The sequence below is a fragment of the Patiria miniata genome, unplaced genomic scaffold, assembly GCF_015706575.1.
Source record: "Patiria miniata isolate m_02_andy unplaced genomic scaffold, ASM1570657v1 HiC_scaffold_1, whole genome shotgun sequence".
NCBI classification, from domain to species: Eukaryota; Metazoa; Echinodermata; class Asteroidea; order Valvatida; family Asterinidae; genus Patiria; species Patiria miniata.
This window is the reverse complement of record NW_024037047.1, coordinates 14,780,198-14,802,378: the sequence shown is the minus strand read 5'-3', so window position 1 is coordinate 14,802,378 and position 22,181 is coordinate 14,780,198. Positions and strand designations below refer to the sequence as shown.

At 39.0% G+C, this 22,181-nt stretch overlaps 1 protein-coding gene across 1 annotated transcript in view; it reads right to left on the bottom strand.

The window, feature by feature from the left end:
- LOC119723581 overlaps window positions 1-5,384 on the bottom strand; it is a 29,280-nt gene extending 23,896 nt beyond the window's left edge. Inside the window, exon 1 of the mRNA XM_038194307.1 lies at window positions 4,723-5,384. Coding sequence (XP_038050235.1) covers window positions 4,756-5,310 — 555 coding nt within the window. The 5' untranslated portion in view covers window positions 5,311-5,384 and the 3' untranslated portion in view covers window positions 4,723-4,755. The remainder of the gene's footprint in view (window positions 1-4,722) is intronic.
- Between the last annotated feature and the right edge of the window lie 16,797 nt (window positions 5,385-22,181).

Sequence of the window (22,181 nt, the reverse complement as noted above, 5' to 3'; positions counted from 1 at the left end):
AAAAAGGCTAATCTGGAAATCATGGAAGTTTTGGAAGCCCTTAAATTTTTTACCGTGCACTTCTGTTATACAGCTGTGCCAATTGAGGCCATCAAGGATTACCATATACAAGGGTACTGCCCGGTTTTCTTCACCAGCCAACAGCCAGGCTAAGTCACAAATGAAAGTGAGCGAGTCCGTCAGTCAGTCACTTTATCAGTCAGGTACAAATATGACTAAAGGCACACCGCTCTGTGAGCAGCAACAATAATTACCACAGCTAGATTTCAAGCAGGTAAAATCGATGTCACGAAAGTGGCATTTAGTGATAGCCATATATTGATGTCGTGACTGCAAGTTTTTATCGGCTTAATTGGGACCAGTAGGAACCATGCCTCCTAAAATTATATCGATTTAAGTGCCTGCGACTTGTCATTGTACTCTTTTATATCAAAAGAGTGGGAGTTCATGCACTCCATTCGACTGAAAGTATAGGGATCACTAGCCTTAGCTAATATTCAGTCAAATTGATAGAGTTTTCACTCGCGGCTCCACCGGGTTTATTCGTTTTGGTTGACCAGCTGATCCCGACTAACGGTCTGGTCCCTAGTTTCAATGGTAGTGCTTATACACAGAATTTAACCAGCATTCTAAGTGAAGCCAACGCCTAACACAGATGATATGCTTTTGACAAACATTCGTACTTCTCAGATAACTTGAAATTCAAATCACACCCGCGAGTTGTCCTTGTTGACCAAGATTTCCGTGTGCACTCAAATTTCAATTTTTAAGTGAATTGGCAATGGCAGAGAACATTGTGGAAACGAAATCTTAAAGGAAACAAAATTCGTGCACCGGGTTTCAGCCAATGTAACGCTGGAACTTCGGCGCTCAGGTTAGATAAACCACTTATTGTCTATTGTGGCAGACTTTTGACCTGGGCATTGTATACATAGGGGATGTTTTCTATTGGTGAAAATACCTTGAGGTGTTTGAAACAACACTAGTAGAGTAAAGCGTTAGTTTCTGTGCCATAGGTGGTGACCGTTTATACACCATGTAGCTCATTATGTCTAAAATTAGCATGTAACCTGGAAAGTCGGTGCATTATTATCATATATTGAGGTGCGTTTTGATGGACTCGCTACATTAATTATACCTGTTAATGGTACCTTTCGGATACATTTTGATGGAGCAATTTTGCGCACAAGGCTATGAGAATGTCTCCGTAATATGAACAAATATATCAATAGTATAGGTTTAATTTAATCCATATTACATGGAGCAAAGACATTGTACTATATCGGCATTTGAACTTTACATGGCTGTAAAACTCAGCCAGCTAACTCCGGTACGGAGTTATGATGGTCGCCGGCTATAATCTCACCACAGGCAATTTCTTCGCTCAACCGTTTGATGAATCTTGAACTATTTGAAGATTTAAAAGCCTTTAACACGGCCAATGTGAGCAGATTGACTCCGTGCAGGAAGCCAGAATGAATAGAAAGATTGTTCGATGCTTACCTGTTTTATTATAAGGTCTTTGGTTTCGTTTCGATACTCGTAGTTAACAAAGAGAACCCGTTCGAATATTTTCACCACCCAAGTGCGAGTGCACAATATACTCTGGCCGTGTTGCCAAAAGTCTTGCATGAAATCGATCTAATCGATCCTTGGCAGAGCTTAAAAATGCGACGCCGATGGCAGATATGGAACATCATACTTTTGGTAAATGTTCTGGGGACAGACAGACTGACCAACCGACCACCAAGTGACATATAGAAGCTTCTGCCCGAGCTTAAAAAGTGGACCTCTTAAGTAAAAGTGGACTTCTTTTGGTATTAAAAAGAGGACGGTAAATGTCGTAAGTGCTAGAAATCCAAACATGCGTACGAGACATAGACCCGAGCCATCCACATCATTTCAGTACACATCTTCAGCCTTAATCGCATGGTATTGCATTTGACTTCAGCATCACATCACACGCTGCATTTAACATCATTTCGTGATAGCACACCTGACTGAGAATCGACCTGCATGGAGCGCAGCACGGCCAAATTTGCCTGAACTACTCTTCTGTCACTAAAGCGTCATTTTACTATCATACTTTCACTCAATCTAGAATATAGGATACCTTACAATTTTTTTCACGTAGAGGGGAAACCTTTTTTTGCTGATCCAGATGGTACAGGATCCTCTTTGTACGTATCTCACTGACTGACTATCTGTTACTTGAGAATTGGGCAGAGCTATTGTGAAGGATTACCCCGTAACGCCAATTACCGAATGAGCTAAATCCTGCCTATTGTGTATAGACCATTTTATAGAGTTCGCGCGCTCTCGAGCCAGGTTTATATGTCTAGTCCTTGTGCTTTGTGCATTAGCTTTTTTATACTGATGTGACGGGTTTCTATGCTCTTATGTTGCCATCTCGCCACGAAGGGTGAACCGTCTCTTTAAAAGAATAGTTTCATTCAGTAGCTTGTTAATTAGTTATCAGACTTTAATTTGAGAATGAACGTTAGGTATATGCGCTAAAAGTGATTCATATTAATTTTGACTTATTTTCAATGAATCGATTTCAATCAAGGAAGCACTAATTGCGTGGATGCCTTCGCTTGTTTGGCGTATTGAATATAATATATTTCATAAGTAAAACGAAGTCACTCGATTTATTTCAAACCAGGCACATTTGAAAGTCGAAGGTATACCTTGTTGGTATTAAATGTCACAATTTAAACATGATCAAATGTCTACTCGTTTAAAGGGTAAACTCTATACCAAGCAAAAGTAGCCTATATTTCAAGAGTGTATTTTTAATTTAAATGTACCTCAACCAATTACTGTTGTTCACTTCTGGGGTCCTATTTACATTTTCCACTATTATAAGCTTTTCAGAATTCAAAATGAAATTCCAAATCGTTGCAAATTTTTATAAAAGATAAATCTGACAAAAAATTGCGCCTTTGACATGTTTTGAAAGTGGCATAAGGGGCCTGACATATTTTCAAAACAAATAATGGTGAGCACGAAATACAAAATTAGAAAAACAATGACACAAATTGATAAAATGTTTCCAAACATAACAGTCAGTGTTCATTCATGTTAAAGCCCTAAGCTTCCAGACAAGTTGCAGCGTGATCTATTACAGACAACGCAGATTCATCAAAATGATAATGGTTTCTATTTACTTCGTTGATTGGATTCCCAATAAAGTCGTTACGTGGTCGTCTTGTGCGTCAGGTCTTTAATGATGTTGGAAACATGAACCATTCATCTCGATGGTATTTTATTTGCTACTCAATCTTGCCAGAAGTCAGCAAGGCTGATTGTCGGTAGGAGAAATCGTGGTCCCGTGATTATCCACTGAACGTTTTAAAGGGAATATACATCATTTGCTTTTGCTGTAATTTTCAGAAATGGATGGAATTGGGGGGTTGGAAATATATAGCAAATATAGTTACACTTACTTTTTTGAGGTTTTGGGTTCGAAAATGCTATAAAAACCAAGAAAAACAATCATTTTCATGTAGTCTGGTTCCCTGACTCAATTTAAGAAGAAACAGAGCAGTTTACATATATTGGGGAATTGTAAGGTCAGGGAACCAGTCTAGCTGGCTTGTACCCGTTCATAGGTGTGTAATCAATTGCAAACAAGTGCGATGGTCAACTGGGGCCAGTATTTGAAAAAAAAGCCAGTTTTTTCCAACGCTGATCGGCCGATCAGCGTTGGAAATTGATACAAAAATACCACTTTTCTTGAAAATGACAGTATACCAGGTGCCATGATTTTACAGGATGCTTTACACTGTCATTCACTAACAGTCCAGCAAGGTATTTCAAAATGATTTGGTAGTTTTATTTTTTGATGTTTGCAAATGTTGTATTTTCCCTTTAATTGCTTTTTGGCTATGCAAAATAGGACCTACTAAGGCAATGGTTTGAAAATGAAGGGCGGTATCATTGTTTCGTAATGTCAGGCGGAGGAGGGATGTGTGTTTATGATCGGTTCCTTTAAATTATAATTCGGTGTAACTTTTGCATGTTAAAGTTTTTACCTCAATAGAAGTAAATCTTACATTAAGGCAAACATCTGTATGTTTTCAAAGAGTGAAACTATGGGGATGGGACTAGACAATTTACAGGGAAATCACACTAATGTTTGATTGAAACACGTTGAAAAAGAATCACTCCCATAGATACTCGAATAAATGAATTTTTAACAATCTTTTAGTTTGTATAGTTTCGTTCCGATGGAGTGATTTTCAATCGAACGGGGTGAATTGTTACCCAAACAGGGTAACCTTCGAACAGGGTAAATTCTCACTCGAACAGGATGAGTCTTCACCCGAACAGGGTTAATTTTCACTCGGCCGATGGGTGAATCTCCACTCGAACAGGGTTAATGTTCACTCAAACAGGGTAAATTTTCATTCGAATAGGGTACATTTCACTCGAACAGGGTAACTTTTTGCTCGAACAGGGAATTTTCTCTCGAACAGGATGAGTCTTTACCCGAACAGGGTTAATTTTCACTCGGCCGATGGGTGAATCTCCATTCGAACCCTGTGAATTTTTACGCAAACAGGACGACTCTTCACTCGAACAGGGTACATTTTTACTCGGCCCCGGGTGAATTTTCGTTACTTCAGCATTTTAACAGACGCTATGGGCGCTGTTGGTATATTCCACAAGTGGGATTTTACAAAAATGGTTTGAACTTTAGTGTGAATGGATACGTACCTATAGCAAACTGCAGAGTTACTGGAATCTCGTCTACCAATTTTCGGCTGATCGTTTGCCAAAGATACCCCCGCTCTGAAAGACGTGGGGGACGCCTCCCTTGCGTCTCTGCCGGCCGAACTCGCTCTCCTCCGCTGACCGCTTCACGGTCCATCTCGGAGGTGTCTGTCCCCTGCCATCCTCCCGCTTCCCGAAGAGACCCGACTGCTGATTGGCCCAGAGTTGCCGCTTCTCTGGGCTCATCCAATGGCTGCCGCGCTTACCATACAATCCAGTTTTTGTGCCTGGTAGCCAGGCTCTCTTGCTAGCGGACGAGTATTTGGACTGTAGGCTGTGTTTGAGGGCGGCCAAACCGGCGTGCAGCTGTTGGTCATTCCAGTTCGGAATGTCTCCATCCTTGTCTCCATCTACCAATGCTGTTTCGTCGTCATTGGCCTCCCCTTGAGGTTGGTACTCCGCTAACCCTTCTAGGCCCGGTTTCGTCTCATCCCCGCTACTGAAATACACGTGAGCCCGGCTTGATGAAACTCCAAGTACCAAAAAACATACGATGAAGAGCATTCTTGTCAACTGTCCATTCGATGCCATTATTCTTGCGTTTTACAAAATTTGCGCTCGACTAAAACTTGGAAACCGACTTGTGGTAAATTTACCGCTAACTTCGCCCTCCCGCTGGTTATATACACTTTTTACGCGTGGGTTTATTGGCCGCACTCGACGTCATCACCAAAAGCAACGGCACAGATATAAGCTCCGCCCATGAGAAGTATCATCCAATGGGATGATGAGTCTTTGCTACCGCGTTGTGACTTTGAGTGACGTCTTTGAGCGTGGTTTGCCATTGGCGGACGGTGATCCCTGCGCGTGTATGCACACTGATTTTGATTCCCAATTCACCACCTACGACCTTGTTATACGATTCACGCCATCAATACATTGGTGTCTTTCTCTGTTGCATTACGTGTGAAACAGTTCCGGGTTTTATCGTTGCTTACATGACTAGAATGATTACGCAATGTTTGCCGTCATTATTTTAAAGACTACGTATTTTTTTGTTCTCTGACTCCTAAATTGCGTAAACTTTATTGATGATTACAAATCTTCTTGGAATTCTGCTTTAGTGGCTTTCTTGACAAAAGTCATCGTTTTCTCCACAAAATACATTTTCTTTGCGTGAAAAATGTTTGTTTTTATAAAAAAAAGAGGTATACTTTCATTTCATTATTTTTCGTCGGTAACTGCTGATTTTAAGTATTGCGTCAGTCCGTCAGAAGAAAACGTACCCTTCTTTCAGCTTATCCTAGCCAACTTAGCTCTCAGACTGTTTTTGTTTGGTTCACTCAGGGTTTTTTAATTATCGAACAAATTATATTTCTACAGTGTGAGTTAGAAGGATCTCGACCCAAATTAAAGACAATATTAACAAATATTTAGCATTTATCGAAACAAGTGCAAATGAGATATTTGTTATAGGCTGGTAGTTTGGAAATATTTGGTGAAAGTTTCATGTATACCCTGTCTAAATTCCAAAGAGTGAAAATTCACTACATTCGCGCGAACATTCACTCCAACAGTCGGAAACTAGGGACAAGACGTATTAGAGTGAAATGTCTTCAATCGTTAAGATCGAGTTTTCACTCGAGCTTCGACTGAAGTGGTTCTTTTTTCAGACTATTTCAATCAAAAATGAGAGTGATTTTCACTCTAAAACGTCTAGTCCCTTATTTCACTCTTTGGTATTTAGAGAGTCCATTGTACCATTTTGAAGAAAAGCGCTACCAAAGAACACGCACTAAAAAAACACTCTGACCACGTTGCATGGTTCAACAAATTGATTGAAATCGCCTACTGATGTGATGCAGTGTAATAACAAAATAAAAACCCAGGCATGGGAATGACTCACAACAGGCAAAACCAATTTCGTGTTCAGACTACAAAATGAGCCACTTCAATGAAAATGGCATAACACCTCACCACAGTCACTAATTTGAAACATTCAAAATTCCTGAAGCAGACAAGGTAATAACCATTCACATGAAACATTCATTTTTTTCCCAATATACTCTATTTGCCACAAAAAAATGGTGAACCTGGGTCCAGTTCACTCTGACTAGCCCTGTAAGTGACCACAATAAACAATCGACTTTACAGAGGAATTTCAAATTGGAACTATAACCGAAGGCCCGAGTGTTGCCTTTCGTTGAGAGCATCAACAAAAATCATGTCATACAACGGCTTAGCATTACTAGTGATTTCAGTTCAGCGACGGCGTATTCACGAAAGACACAAGGGACACTATTTCAGACCTTTATTGTCTTTTGTCTTAAATTGTAAACAGTGGGTTGGGCAGGGCACACTATCCATAAGTGCCTATTACAGTATTTAAAACCGGTGTCATAATTTGTATGAGGTTTGGACTGATACTATAATTATGTGGTCTCCTTTTCCTTATTTGGATTTTAATCGTCACACAACTTGTCGCTTGCCTGATTATCTTCACTTAGGCATGCGCAATACAACCAAGGAGTAAGTATGCCATGGAGTCAAAACTTTCATACCACACTGAATCACATACATGCATCTCCCACTCTGTGTTGTAGAGAGATCTACAGTGGATAGGCAGTTTTTCTTCATTTTAAATATGTCCATAAAAAAAAACTCGCCTTTAAGACAAAAAAGGAGACTGAATTTAAGAATTGCCGTTCATCAACTTTCAATTTAAATTAGGGTAATTGTATGAGTGCGTGTGGGTGCCTTTTTATGATTTAAATCGAGGACACACATGTGAAGCATCATCGAGTAATTAAAGCTATAGTCCATCATTTGCAGCCATCCGAAAAGTAACTGGCGTAATTATTGTTGAAAAACAAACTTGGTTGAAAGATAGTAAGGGAACTAAACTCCCTGTGAAATTATTCTTTCTGGGAAGCTGTCATTTTGAAGTAATCAACGAAAGAAGGCGTAGGAAAATTTAAATTAGTAGTTCGCTTTGTTATTCGGCGAAGCGCGCGCAAACATTGTCACGACGCACACACGCGCGCGGTTGCTATAATTCGTCGGATCAGTGCGCGACGTCACGTATCCGCTCCGTTCACAAGCACCCCCTCACCGGCAAAGGAAGTACAGTTGGGGGTGACCGACCGACGCCATCTTGCCTGACTGCAATTCATTTGCCGCGAAGCGCGGCCACTGCGTGTAAATAGAACAAATCCCCTGGTGTACGTGCGTCACACACAAGGAACGGTTCGCGTCAACCAGCGAACGGGACGCCGTTGTTAGGTAAAAGGGCGCCCTCTTTTGGTAGCGCACGGAGCTCATACCTGCAATTCAAAACAATTCAAAACATGATATAAGTTTTGATTTGAAATTGAGATCCTAGAATGCTGTTTTTCTCGGAATATACAGCTGAAGCTGAGCTGAAACTTCATCAGGTTAATTGTTCAGTTTCCTTCATTAGATTTTGAACACTTTTGTTGCTTCAAACGAACAAAATGCACAAATTACAAATGATGGACTATATCTTTAAGGACAGGAATCATAGCGAGAACGACTTCGATAAGAAAACGCAAAAAACAAATCTGAGATGTTGCAAAACAGTTAAGCGTGTAAACAAAAGAGCGATGGTGAGGAACAATAGAAAAATCATCGATTTACACCATAAACATCCTAGTGTGTGAGTATGTTTTTACATTCAATATGGGGACGTTGAACAATAGAGGGCAATAGTGTCCACAATCCCCGAAGGTCCACAATTGACGATCGTGTACAAGACATATAAGAGGTTTTCTTAAAAAGTTGGGGTACAAACAAAAGAGGGACAATAGGGGTCCACGATTGAAGGTGTTTATACAATATGTGACCACCCCTTTACACAATTTGTGACCACAGGGAGCCTACCAGGGATTGTGAAGTTTCAAGATGATGACACCATATCAATTCGGCAAGACACCTGTGCTCTTAGTTATTAGCGCGCTGACAAAATGTACGTCACACTAGTTAACCAACAACGGTTGTTTCTTTGCAGAGCGCCCTCTCTTGGAATAGCTATGACTACTCGTGCTACCAGTCTGTAAATTGGTCTCCAGACCTGACAATTCAGACTATTCTGAGAAATCTTAGGTCTGTAGCCATCAATATAATGCGAGCAAACAGGGCAGGATTCTAATCCGTAATTAAAATTTAACACAAACCCAAAAATATAGTGTGGTGAGCGCGAAAAATGCAATCCGAATTTGATAATGTCAACTTTAATGGAACAAAAACAACATACTCGTTGTCCAACAATAGCTCTATAAATACCTCATGTATCGAGCTGAAATAACATCGGGTGTTTTAACACGATATATAACAAGCCTGTTGAATGTCCAGAGAAATTGCCAAACATTACAAACAATATAAGCGAAACAATGTAGTGTGCTTAGGACGAAAAATGCAATTCAAATTGAAGTCGACTTTCATGGAACAAAAACAACACACTCGTTGTCCAACAATAGCTCTATAAATAACTCATGTATCGAAATGAAATTACATCTGGTGATTTAACACGATATATAACACAAGCCTGTTGAATGTCCAGAGAAATTGCCAAACAATAAAAACAAAATAAGCGAAACAATGAAGTGTGCTTGAAATTGAAGTCGACTTTCATGGAACAAAAACAACAAACTCGTTTTCTGGACGAAAACTCATAAAGCACAGGATGTGTTGAATTGAAATTTCCTCTAGTGATTGATCGTAACATATTATAGAAATCTGTTAAATATAGAGAAAAAAGTCATAAAATGCAAATAATATAACCAAAACAATGCAGTGTGTTAAGCGCGAAAAATACAAGCCGAATTGAAGCCATCTAAAATGTTATTTCAAATGAGGGCGCGCTACACAAACAGTGGTGACAGCTGTAATGACTTTTTGTCAACATGAAGAAAAAACTGCCCAGCTGACGTCAAAATCTAATGAAAACCTGCCTAACAAAACCAACAAGGAAATCTGTCGAGTATTGAGAGTAATTTTCGAATACTACAAATAATATAACCAAACAAATCCAGTGTGTTCAGCGCGAAAAATGCAATTCTAATATGCTTCGTTTGGGCAGATCGTGATCGGCGTTGACAGAAGTCTTTACGGTGGTGACCAGTATTTGTGTAGCGCGCCCTCTTTTGGAAGAAATTGATGTTGATAAAATTACGGAAGTCCCTTACACACTGTAGTTTTTTTTTTATCTTGTTCTTCAACGGTTTCTGTCGAATTTCAGGTTTATTGTGTCGTATATAACGACCAATTAGTGGACGTAATTTGAATTCAATGCAATGTGTTTTTCTTGAGTTATCGTCTCCACAAAGAGTGCTTTTTTGTTCAATTAGAAGTGACTTTTAATTCGGATTGATTTTTTTGCGATTAGTACACTGTTTTTCTTAAATTATATTAAATTTATTCTTCAAGGGTTCTCGTCAATTTTTGACAGTTTTGTGTCCTATATCCCGAGCAATTAGAGAACAAACTTTCAATTCAGTGCAATGTATTTTTCTTGAGTTATCGTCTCCACAAAGTGTGTTTTATTTTTGTTCACTTAAAGTCGACTTCGTTTGGGCTGATCGTGATCTGCGTTGACAGAATTAGTCTTTACGGTTGCAGACCAGTAAGTAAATTCCCAGAGTCCCCACTAATAAAGGCCCCCACTTCAGAAATCCAAGAAAAAGACAACTCTCTGGGGTGTTCAAAATGTTCATCAACTTAAAGCTTATTTCATCATCTGCAAACAAGATGACTCAAAAAACGTTATGGACGGATTTTCACGATTTTTTGTTTAGGGTACAAGTACAAATCGATTAGATTTCGGCATATGTTGCATAAACCCCAAGAACGTTTATATGCTCCGTCCAAATCCCCATTGAAGTCTATCGATACTGAATGTATCTTTGAGTACTCGACGTGCAGCACCAGCAATGCGCTTCAAACGTTGGAGCATGTTTTCCAGGAGCGTAAATCGGGGGGGGGGGGGAGATGGGGGTATATAGCCCCCACTATTTGACAGGGGGATGGGCTATTGGATCCTCCCCCATTTTTTGTGGTGAAAAAAAACCCCGGATTTTGAGGGATTTTTCGAACTTCCCTACAACAAAAATGTGTTCAATAGTACTGAAAAGGGAGACAAAGTACAAAAGCTTTAAATCCGCAGTTTTAATATAATGCTAATACATCATAAACAGCGCCCCCTTTTTGTCATGTGGTGTCTATCGAGCCCGACCCCCCCCCCCCCCCCCCGGTCGAATTTTCACGGCCGGGCAATTTTTTGGAATTTAGTCATCACCCCCCCCACTGTTCCCGGCACAGATTTACGCCCCTGAATGATCCAGGAATTTTTGCAGGTGGGGGGGGGGGGGGGGGGGGGGGTCATCAACAAACATTCTGAAATGTGGACAGGGACACGTGGCCTCCGAAAATCAACAGGTGGGTGGGGGTGGTTTGGGGGCTCGTACCATACTTTGATTATGAAGTTCGAAAAAAAAGTAAAAGTTTTGATAAAGAATATTGTTTTACATCATTTTCAATGAAATTCGTCTGATAGGAAAGAGAATATGGCCGAATAATAAAAGGTTGCAAGGAAATTTCGCCTGCTCGCGCTGGCACCGCCCACTAGCTCATGCACGAGATGAACGTGATGCAGCTACCACGTACCACCTCAGTCCAAGTACACACAATTCACCGACTCGTTAGCTCAAAGCAGAATTGTATTATGCCCATGCAAAGACAGAAAAGCTAGAAAAGCTTTATTTGTTTCAGTCAATTTTATTTTGAGATGTTGCATAATCGCCAAGAACATCGAAGGCTCCGTCAAACTCCACATTATTGTCTATCGATACTGAGTCTATCTTGAGTACCCATACGTGACTGTTGCACCAGGAATGCGCTAAACAAAATTAGACCTTGTCTTCTATTGGATATGCCTACATCGGCCGAGGCAGCAGCAAAGTCCGAAGCTTGTTTTTTGAAAGAAAAGTCTTCAATAAGGGAATAGCAGTGTTAGGAGCCGGTCTTCACCGGGTTTGGGTGGTGACCGCTGTTAATGGACCGAGACGAAGTCGAGGTCCATTAACAGCGGTCACCCCCAAACCCGGTCATTATCACGCAGTGAAGACCGGATCCTCACACTGTTATTCCCATTAATAAATACCTTTTTAACGAAATAAACAGTTAAAATGCTCCAATTTTGTGACTTTTTCCGGCGATATTTCCAGACTGTTTTGTGTTCATGTTCATGGGCCATATTTTAGCTTATGCGTGGTACCCTGTCTCTTCAATAAGCGTTGTTATATACACCACAGCCGGGCCCAGGCTGCGCTGGACAATTGCAACGTCTTCATTGCGTACGCGTACGACTTCTGCTGCCGTCGCGTAGCCAAACAAAATAACAATGTGTTCATATTTTTACCTTATGGAGGAAGCTGAAATTTTGTTAACACATTCCTTGTGTCCAGAATTACAAAGATGCTTGGTTTACGAAAGGTAAATATGTCGTTGGGCGAAGTATTTACAGAAAATAAATCGTAGAACTTCGCTTTCGTCGTAACATCCTCAGTATAGTGCACTGCCGCTGTACGATGTCGTTTCAAAACTTCTTTACGCGCGCACACCCATAGCAACTGTGTTGCGTACGCACGCGTCAGTCTCACGCGAATGTGGTTGAGCGCATGTGCAGTGCTGTATTTTTACAAGCTGCCGTATGACTGTTGTAATTTTGGCCAATCATTGCCTTCCATGGGGCTGGCTCAATGCTGGTTCAGGGGCCATTTATTCGCTTGTTCTTTGAAGCCGGTCATTATCACTGTTAATGCCCGCGCCACGTAATCGAGTCTCGACCAATCAGAAATCATCAACTCTCCAAGGTATTTATTAATGCAAATTAATATTCACGACTACGCAGCAGAAAGAACACTGTCCGCCTCCTAGGAGTCTGTCCCCTGTCATCTGCTAGCTTCCCGAGGAGAACAGTTTGTTAATTGTGGCAGAGATCCCGCTTCTTTGGGCTCATGATTTAATAAGTGGCTTTCTTGACAAAAGTCCATTTATTCTCGATAAAATACTTTTAAATATGGGTTCGCATGAAAGACATTTTGCTTGTGCTTTTTCGTTCATAATAAAATGATAAAATCTTTACTTTTTTATCACTGTATTTTGGGGGATAACTGCTGATATTAATATATTATATATATTCGTTGGGACAATGTTGGAACAAATCACACGGATTTCCTCTCATAGTAAAGGGCCCATGCAGTGTATTTTTTATGCAATCTTTGGAAATGCACACATTTGTATCCCATTTTACCTTGTTTTCAATTTTTCCCTTTGACCATTTTCAAGGGTATGGTGTGCCCTTTTAAAATTTTATGCAAATGCAAGTTTCCATATAAATGAGCAAAAGCTTGATGTGTTTTCAGGCAGAAGCCTCAATGTTACAGTTATTTCAGCACCAAAAGTTGCTAGAATTTGGGATATTTTTCTGTTTTTTGCTGATTCCTTGAGTCAGTGCCTAGCAGTAAGACAGTGAACAAACTTGTCGCACAAATGTTTTCAATGAGTAATTTTATTGGTTCACAATTTGAACAGCAAAAAGCTATGAACTGAACGGTGTCTTCCTGAAATGACATCACAGCAACGGCGCCCTCAGCTGTCCGGATAAGCATGTACAATTTTAAATGTTGATAAATCTGCACTTTTCAATAAAATTAACCGAAAAAGGGATGTCAAATAGTTTCCAAACATATTTTAAGTGGAGTAGAAAGTTGCACAAAATATGTATCTCAGAAAAATTTATTTCATGGACCTTTAATTTAGAAAAAAATATTGTGCACAGTTCAGCAACGCATTCTTTCGATAGAACAGAGCAGAAGTGTATTATGCCCATGAAAAGACAAAACAGGTAAAAAACATCTATTTTTAGATAAACTATTTTGCCTTAACTACAGGGATGTTACAGACGCCGTCACGATCCATATGGAAATTTTGATATTGATTCTATTTTCAAGTACTCGTACGTGCAGGACCAAAAATTCATATGTATAGGCAGGAACAAGGTCGAACTAGGGTGATCAGCGATCATTTTATTTTTTTTACATAATTATTTTGGTTTGACTGCATGTCTTTTGAGAAAAATCTGTAATGCAAATTCATAATAATGGAGTCTTAGCGCACGTATCTACCAACAATTAGGTACTCAAGGCGCTGGAAATTATGTATACTAGTAAAGAAAGGTAAATAAAGTTTATTAGAAATATGAGACCCATTATGTAGCACCTTATAAGGGTTTTATACAAGGTGCTGCGGCGCATATTGCAGCCACTGCCAGGCCGGGGCAAAGCCCTTCTCTTAAGTGTTACTTAAGAGTGTTACTGGGTTCTTTAACGTGCATTACACAACACACGGGACCTACGGCTTTACGTCCCATCCGAAGGACGAAGCAATAATGGTGAAGTGCCTTGCTCAAGAGCACAAGTACCATGTTCCCACGGTCAGTGTTGGATTCCATGTACCACGGCACACGAGTTGAACACCGTAACCATTGTGTATTTTTTTTCATCTGGACAATAATTCACCGTACCAATTCTTTCCAATGGATCAACACATAAACTTGAAACGTAGTATGAATACAAGTCCTGTTGCCAAAATGGAAATAAAAAGTGAGACACCATGATGGCGTCATTAATACAATTATAAGTGGTTTTACTTCCAAAAGTTACCGATTTGTTCCGACAAAATGAAAAACAATTTCCACATTTTGGGATCTAAAAACCATGCCTTGATTGACATTCTTGTTCAGGGTATGAATATCAACCCTTGTACACACATGTGTCTTTCCCCCAAAAAACCCCGGGTTTTGTTACGTAATTACGACTTGGAGGTTAAACATTTACAAAGTACTTTTGTCTATAACTTTGGATATGAAGTGAGTACTCTTTCATTTTGGTGAGATGGTGTATATTTAATAGTTGCCTTTGGACAAGATTATTAATTTGAGAGATCAAAACTGTTTGACCCTTTTCTTTCGGTACGAGGCGTGCCATAATACATGAACAAAGATAATATTGAAATGTTAAGTTGGCTTCACTCAAAAGAAACGGGAAAGAAATCTGACTTTTGTAATTTGAAAACCACTTCCCAAAATTTCGCTCGGACTGCCCATCAACATTTTTTTTGGGTTGACAATGACAAATAATTGTGCTGCTTCCAAATGATTACCTCACCAAACCGGAAGTTACTTTTGGGAGGATTTCAAAATGACCATACTTCTCTTGTATTTATTGTAATCCCTCATTTAGTGTTTATAATTAAATGATATCTTCCTGTTACAGTTAAAGTCTTCGGTCAAATGAAACCTTGCTTAAACTGAGCCATTTGAATTTTATTAAACAATCGGATATTTCTACAAAATAATTAGAATATGTGGGTGACACTGTGTATCAAACTGTGATCCAGAAAGCGTTATATTTTCGTCAACAGAACTCTTCGTAGAAACACCTGAATGCATTTTTCCCTTTTACTAAATCACACTGAAAATTGAGTAATAATATTCTGGTCATTTTTCTAATTTTTGTTTCGCAATAGTTGATTGCAATCGTACCGCATTTGTTTTTCCTTTCATATGCATGAAGAAAATAAATATCTCGTACAGTGTATATTCTTTCATTTTCTCGGAGCAGAATTTTATTATGCCCATGCAAAGACCAAAAGCAATAAAGAATTTATTTTTAGATAAGCATATGTTGTATAGACTTGAAGGCTCGGTCAAAATCCACATTGAATTCTATCGATACTGAATTTAGCTTTATACCATATGTTCAGCACAAGAAATGCTCTTCACAAAATATGATCAATATGGTTATAATGCAGAGGCAGAAACAAAGCGCAAAACAGAGTGATTGGCGATCAAACTTTTTGTTTGCTCTACATAATTTTGGTCCTACATAATTTTGGTCCGACAATTTCTACTTCTGCTTTACACACGAATTCAGGTAGGGACTGAATAGCCAATCCACATGTTGACAAGATGCAAACGCACGTAACATAAAGATCCCTTTTTTCTTTGATTGTACCCTGAATAGTATAACTGTATTTAATTCAAATGCGTGTACACTTATACAAATCACGGTTCTTTTTGTTTAGTCTGGGTAGAATATAAACATTTTTAATGCACATGTATGTATAAAGAGTCTTTTGAGTCTAGAATATCTCAATGTTTAACATTTTGCATAACAAATTAAAAGTCTTTTTAGAATATTTCAATGTCTAACATATGTATAAATGGTCCTTTTAGAATGATTTCTGTTATATTGCAAATTGTAAACCATCGCAATTCAGTCTTTGAACTGCGAGAATGGTATGAACAATAAAAACCTTCAATTCATTCAATTCACTAAGCATTTGAAGCAGTAGATTCAAAGCAAGCAAAGAAAAACACAATGAAAATATCATTTTGCAGGATTACATATTTTAATACTTTCTTAAGCTATAATCTTAATTCTCTATACACGGGGCAAAAAAGCAACCGAATACAGTCGTCACAATATAAACAGGCCTACTTGTCCAGTTGTAGATGTGTATCGAATGGCAAACCGTAATGGGTATACCCATATAGCTTCAAATGCGGTCATACAGGTTGTCCCACAAAACAACCTAACAGTCAAAAACCAATTAATAAAGGTATATTGCATGTGGGTTTTGGAATATTTTCAAATTACCTCTTTAAGTCAGATAACCAATCTACCATACAAACTTCGTTTCATTCAAATCGATGCATTGGAATGAACGCTCTGCTTCATGGAAGTCAAGGGTTGAAAATCGTCTCGGGCCATTTACTTTAAAAGTGAGAATGCGAAGTTAGAGAAACACACACAAATAATATTTTTTTTTTGTTCAAGAGTAGACAGGGGCGGATCCAGGAAAGTTTTCGCAGGAGGGGGGGGGGCTGTTTCATCATCAAAAAAAATTGAAAATGTACACAGGTTTTTTTCTCCGGACACTTGGCCTCCGTAATGTCAAAAACGGGGGGGGGGGGGGGGGGGGGCGCTGTTCAAATTGGACGATCATTAACACTAGATTACAGAATGGTGTACCGTTTTTTGAACAGGCGGACATTATACCAGTATAATTTTTTGGTGGGGGGGGGGGGGTGTCGGGGGGTTCGACTTATTTTTAAGGAATTTGTATGATACTTTTTTTTTTGGACAGAGCTGGGGGGGGGGGTTGGTAAAATGTGACTTATTCTATCGGCTTCGATCTGTAAACTTGATAACTACAAAAGGGGCACAAGTGGTTTTTCAAGTCCCGTATTGTGATTGCTGTATCGTTTGAGCAAACATCCCAATGAAACCAACTCAAAAGCATTTGCAAGACCAATTATTCTACACAGCATATACATAAGACTCGATTTTGAATACTACCCCCCACTTTTCTGAAACATGCCGGGTTACATTTTTCTAGGACAACCTTTATTGTATTTCGTTAAGTTTGGCGTCACAAGGTATATAAATTTAGTAAAAGTTTGAATAAGTTCAATTTAATCTGTTGACGGAAAATTCTCTCTGTCCTTTTTGGGATTTACAAATAGGATTATGTTTCATTTTAGTATTAGACAAACCATCTAATATAAATGTGTAACTTGATGAATAGCCTAAACAAATTCTCATTTCAGCATTTTATTTTGTAAATGCAGTAACAAAATGTTCTAATATTTCAGTAAATTCCCAGACTGTTTTAAAACCAGCGTCTACAAAACACGTATTTTCCTCAATGGCATTGATGACAAGTTTGTTTGTTATCGATCTATTTTCCCCTACAAATGGTAACCCCTACTAGGCTATATTTATTAGCTTTTCGATGCATACTTGGCGGTTCTCCATAATGTCTTTCTGTACATCTGTTATGTTGATGACAGTGTTGTGTGAACTCCGAGCTCAAAGTCTAGGCAGGTGATCGACGTTGAGGGCGCTTTTCACAGGTTGATGAGTACGCTGGGTTCTGTGTATAGATTGGAAGGGAGACTTTTCAGATACTTGGTTGCAGCAAACACACTCATTTTAAATTGTTTGTGTCATGTTTAAACTAAGGGCAAGTTCGAGCAAGGACCAGTGGTTAATTGGTGGTTGGTTCGTGACGTATCTAGCGCATGCGCACTGAAGTTGAAGTGCGAACGACTCTATATATAGTCGATCCATTGTCATGTCAATGACCGTCAGTCGGAAAAAATGGTGGTTGCACAATTATTCAACTCTTGTTGTTTCTCTTTATTTACACAATAATACAGATTGTGTATAGTTTAGGACATTTAAAATAATCGCCAATACACAGTGGTTTAAAAACATGCATGACCCAGACATCATCGATTTTCTTGAATCATCGTCAAAAATATTATTGAAAACAAATTCAAATGCGATCGATTACCATGTAGAATATGCTGCACGTTCCTCAGCACATGCATTTTTGTCAAAACGATGTAGATTTTGCCATTCGGGAGTTTTACTCGCCGTTGGTGAGTAGCGCCCTCTGTTGACCAATAGTGTACAGTGTGACAACAATTTTTTTTGTGGGCGAAACATTGCAGATCTGGGACAACGTACGTACATTGCACTGTTTTGTGAAATTAAAAGTAAGACTTACCCATGTTTTTATTCAGTCTACACAAATGGGACATCAATTTACTGGAGAATGTCCATTTTCGAAGGAATGCAGAGTAATTTGTAATCTTTTCCCTCGAAATGTGGGAAATAAAATTAATGATGTGGGCGACACAGGTGAAGTAATGTACGTTTTATTCAGATTATTTTTTTTTATTTTCTCGGCTGTTTGGTTTTGAGGAAAAGAGGGCGATCATGGAACATCAGCAAAATGTTAATTCTAGTACTTTTTTTATCAAAAAAAAAATGATAATTAAATACCTGGGAGTGATGATAAACAAGCAATTAAACTGGAACGACCAGTGAAATGAAGTATACAATAAGTGCAATAAACTGTTAGGCTTTATTAGAAGGTCCTTCGCAAACTGCTCTGGCCAAACAAAAACACGGCTCTACGAATCACTAATCCGACCTCATCTTGACTTTTGTAGCGTGGCTTGGGACTCTTATAGAAGTTCCCACTGTGCCACGCTTGAGCGCGTTCAAAAACGTTGTGCCAGAATGGTTTGCAGGGACTGGGAATCTGGATACAATAACTTATTACAACAGTTAGGATGGACGTCACTAGAACACAGACGAAAGTACTTGAGACTTGTAATGGCCTATAAAATAATGAACAACCTTATTGATGCAGACAGCCTTTGTAAATTCAGTCCTCCTAACAGAATTTCCCGATATGACCATGCTTTGAAAATCCAGGTTCCCTTCGCTAAAACTGACTATTTTATGAATTCATATTTTGTTCGCACTGCCAATGATTGGAATGCTACTCACGGTGATATCACGCATTGTTCACTATTTTATAATATATCTCTTAACTAATGGTATTTCTTAGTTTTTGATTTACACATATTTTTTACATTTGCTGTTTGATTTTTTAAGTTTTATTTCAATTTTTTTTGTGTATTCTTTTGTGGCTTTTATTTTTTGAAGTAGGCCTATGTTTTAATTCGTTTTTACTATATTCTACCCAAATGTTTTTTATTGCCCACCCGAAGTTATCCGTTTCACGGTGTAAGGTGTTCCTTGCTCATGCGATCGCGAAATCTGCCTGGTCTGACCGACCGAGAAACTCATCAAGTCACACTTTTTTGTTTGTCACTGGGCCGCGTTTGTGAATTTGTTTCCATTTACTGTTTAATAATCTGATTTGATGTTGAATTGTCTCGGTGCATTGGGGTCCAGGTTATCAATGGGCAACATATGTGAAGCTAGTAGTAGATCGGTGTCCACGTTTTACTTTGAGATCCCTCTTAAAAAATCCACATTTTGTAGCTTCGGCCATTTTGTTTCTTAAGAAAAAAAAAACAGTAAAAAAGACCTTACAATTTACAGTTAATGTGCAAACCAGGTTTTGATGTTAGTGAAAGTCATACAGAATCGGACTGAACGCTTTCCCCCACTTTATAATGAAATAGAAAGGACCTATTCCCAAATAAACTGTGCTACATTATACTCCAAAGTGGTAATTAAACACATGACATTTCGAATACAAGTTAATGTCTGGCACGTGCAAATACCGGTAGGTAACAAAAATAATATTTTCTTTTTTAAAACTTTACTAAACAGTTTCGGACATTAGCTGCTCTACATGACATCAAAAGCCTACAAAGAACCTGCATGTGCAACATTTTCACCTTTATTTTATGCCAAGGACACTCAGTAAAATGTAACATCGATGTACCTGCGGCATGTACAGGCGCGCTCACTACAGTGCAATCGGATCACAAAAGGGAATTCCCCTCTTCATAGCTTGTCAACATAGGACGCTGTTTTTCTTGCTCAGCCGCTGTAATCTGATCAACGGGCCGGCGAAAATGATCGATTTTTGAAGGCGGGATTTTTGCGCTATTTTATTTTTACAGTCAGATAGTTGGTCTATCGATTCATGAAGAAAAAAGTGCAAAATACGTTGGCCGTTGGTGGCCGATTGCAAAAATGTGTCAAGTTTTGGTTTTGTAAATATTTTTCTTAAAATAGCGATTTACTCTTTATGTCTCCCCTCATTTTACTGACCTCTTGCTATAGCTATCGATACAAATTATATATCAAACAAAAGACTGATAAAGTTGCTTCCGAAAAAAATGGGTTACGGAAAACAACAAATTAAGGCCCTGGACACAGCAACTTCTTAAATCTCATGAGGCCAAATTATAATCTGCAATTATTGAATAAAGTGGCGTGGTAATAAAATGGAAATCAAAAAAACTTTTTGGTGATTTGAATTATCTCTTTAGACATGTCAGGTAAAAGCAATAACAAAAACGAGTGAAAAAATCGGTGAAATGTCTGGGTCTTAAACCACTGTGCAATAATTGTTTTGTACAATGGTGACAAAAGGGACATAATCGTAAACTAACATATAACTGTGCAATGGAAATTAATTAAATGTAGCTTTCACGGTTTCGTTTTCCGTCAATTTTGTTTATAGTTGGTCCCCTCTGCACTATGCTATGGAAATTGCTATTGATAACCAGCTAAAAATCGTTGCGCAACCAGCCGCGGTAGGCTGGTTCCAAATAGTCGACTAGCGTAGTCAACCATTGTCGACTGGACAGTGTTCAGGCTAACTTAAGAAGAATTATAGTTAACCATTAGTCAACAATATAAATAATGAAAGGTTTGCGGAAACACCATGTGCGAATAATTTCTCAAATAAGATAATGGTTCTGAAAAGAACCAGAGGTATGAACTCGACGTTCCGGTCAGTATGCTCTGACCGTCTACAGGAGAGTGCCTAAACTCTAAGAAAGTTAACACTTAACTAGCAAAAGCGAAATCGATGAAGTGTGAAGTTGCATCCTGAGACTGCAACCCTACTGTTCCACTTCGGTGGGCACCAAGCTTGCTCTAGGATCCCAGCAACTTGGCCTACACACAGGATGCAACTGCACACTTCATCGATTTCGCTTTTGCTACTTTAAGTGTTTACTTTCTTAGAGTTACTCTCCTGAAGACGGTCAGAGCATACTGACCGGAACGTCTAGTTTATACCTCTGGTTCTTTTCAATACCATTCTCTTAATTGAGAAATTATTCGCACATGGTGTTTCCGCAAACCTTTTATTATTTATTATCTCCACCATGCAAAGCCTCAAATTCGTGCGCGAACTTCTCCTAATGTGCGCATGCTCAAAATGACACAAACAAGAGAAAACATTTCGTCCTCGGTAAAACCTCTGTTGTTTGACGTACGCAGACTCTGGAATTAGTTTCTTTATACTTGAACTGTAGGAAATGACCCACATGATGCTGTGAACAAGGGCCAAGATCACGGAACTGCTTAGCACACAATCCTGCTTAATGCACAAGATGCTTGCTATAAACATTTTGATAACCAAAACGCATTGCTGTTATTTTAGTGCGATAATAAGCTAAGCGGTATTTTTGAGCTCAATTGCTTTTTGGTGCCTGGACTCGGCGGTAAAACAATTTCTTGGCATGTCTGAAAAGCTAACATTGGGCATAATATTTCTAACAATTATATTTGGCAAGTTATACAATGTATCATGTGAAGCAGTGGCGTATCCAGCTGATGTTGTCAGGGGGCAACCGCACGAGCACATGTGTAGTCATGTTTTTTTCTCCGGTCACTTGGCCTCCGTAAAATCAAAAAAAGCGGGGGGGGGGGAGGGAGGGGGGGGGGGTGGTACCCATCTTCCTAATGGGGGCGCTCTTCAAAACTTACCATTATTGTGCATATAGGAAAATATATACCGATTTTCACGGCGCATTTTTGTTCCCATGTCATAACTTTCTAAGCCTTTATGAAAATAGTAACTGAAAACAA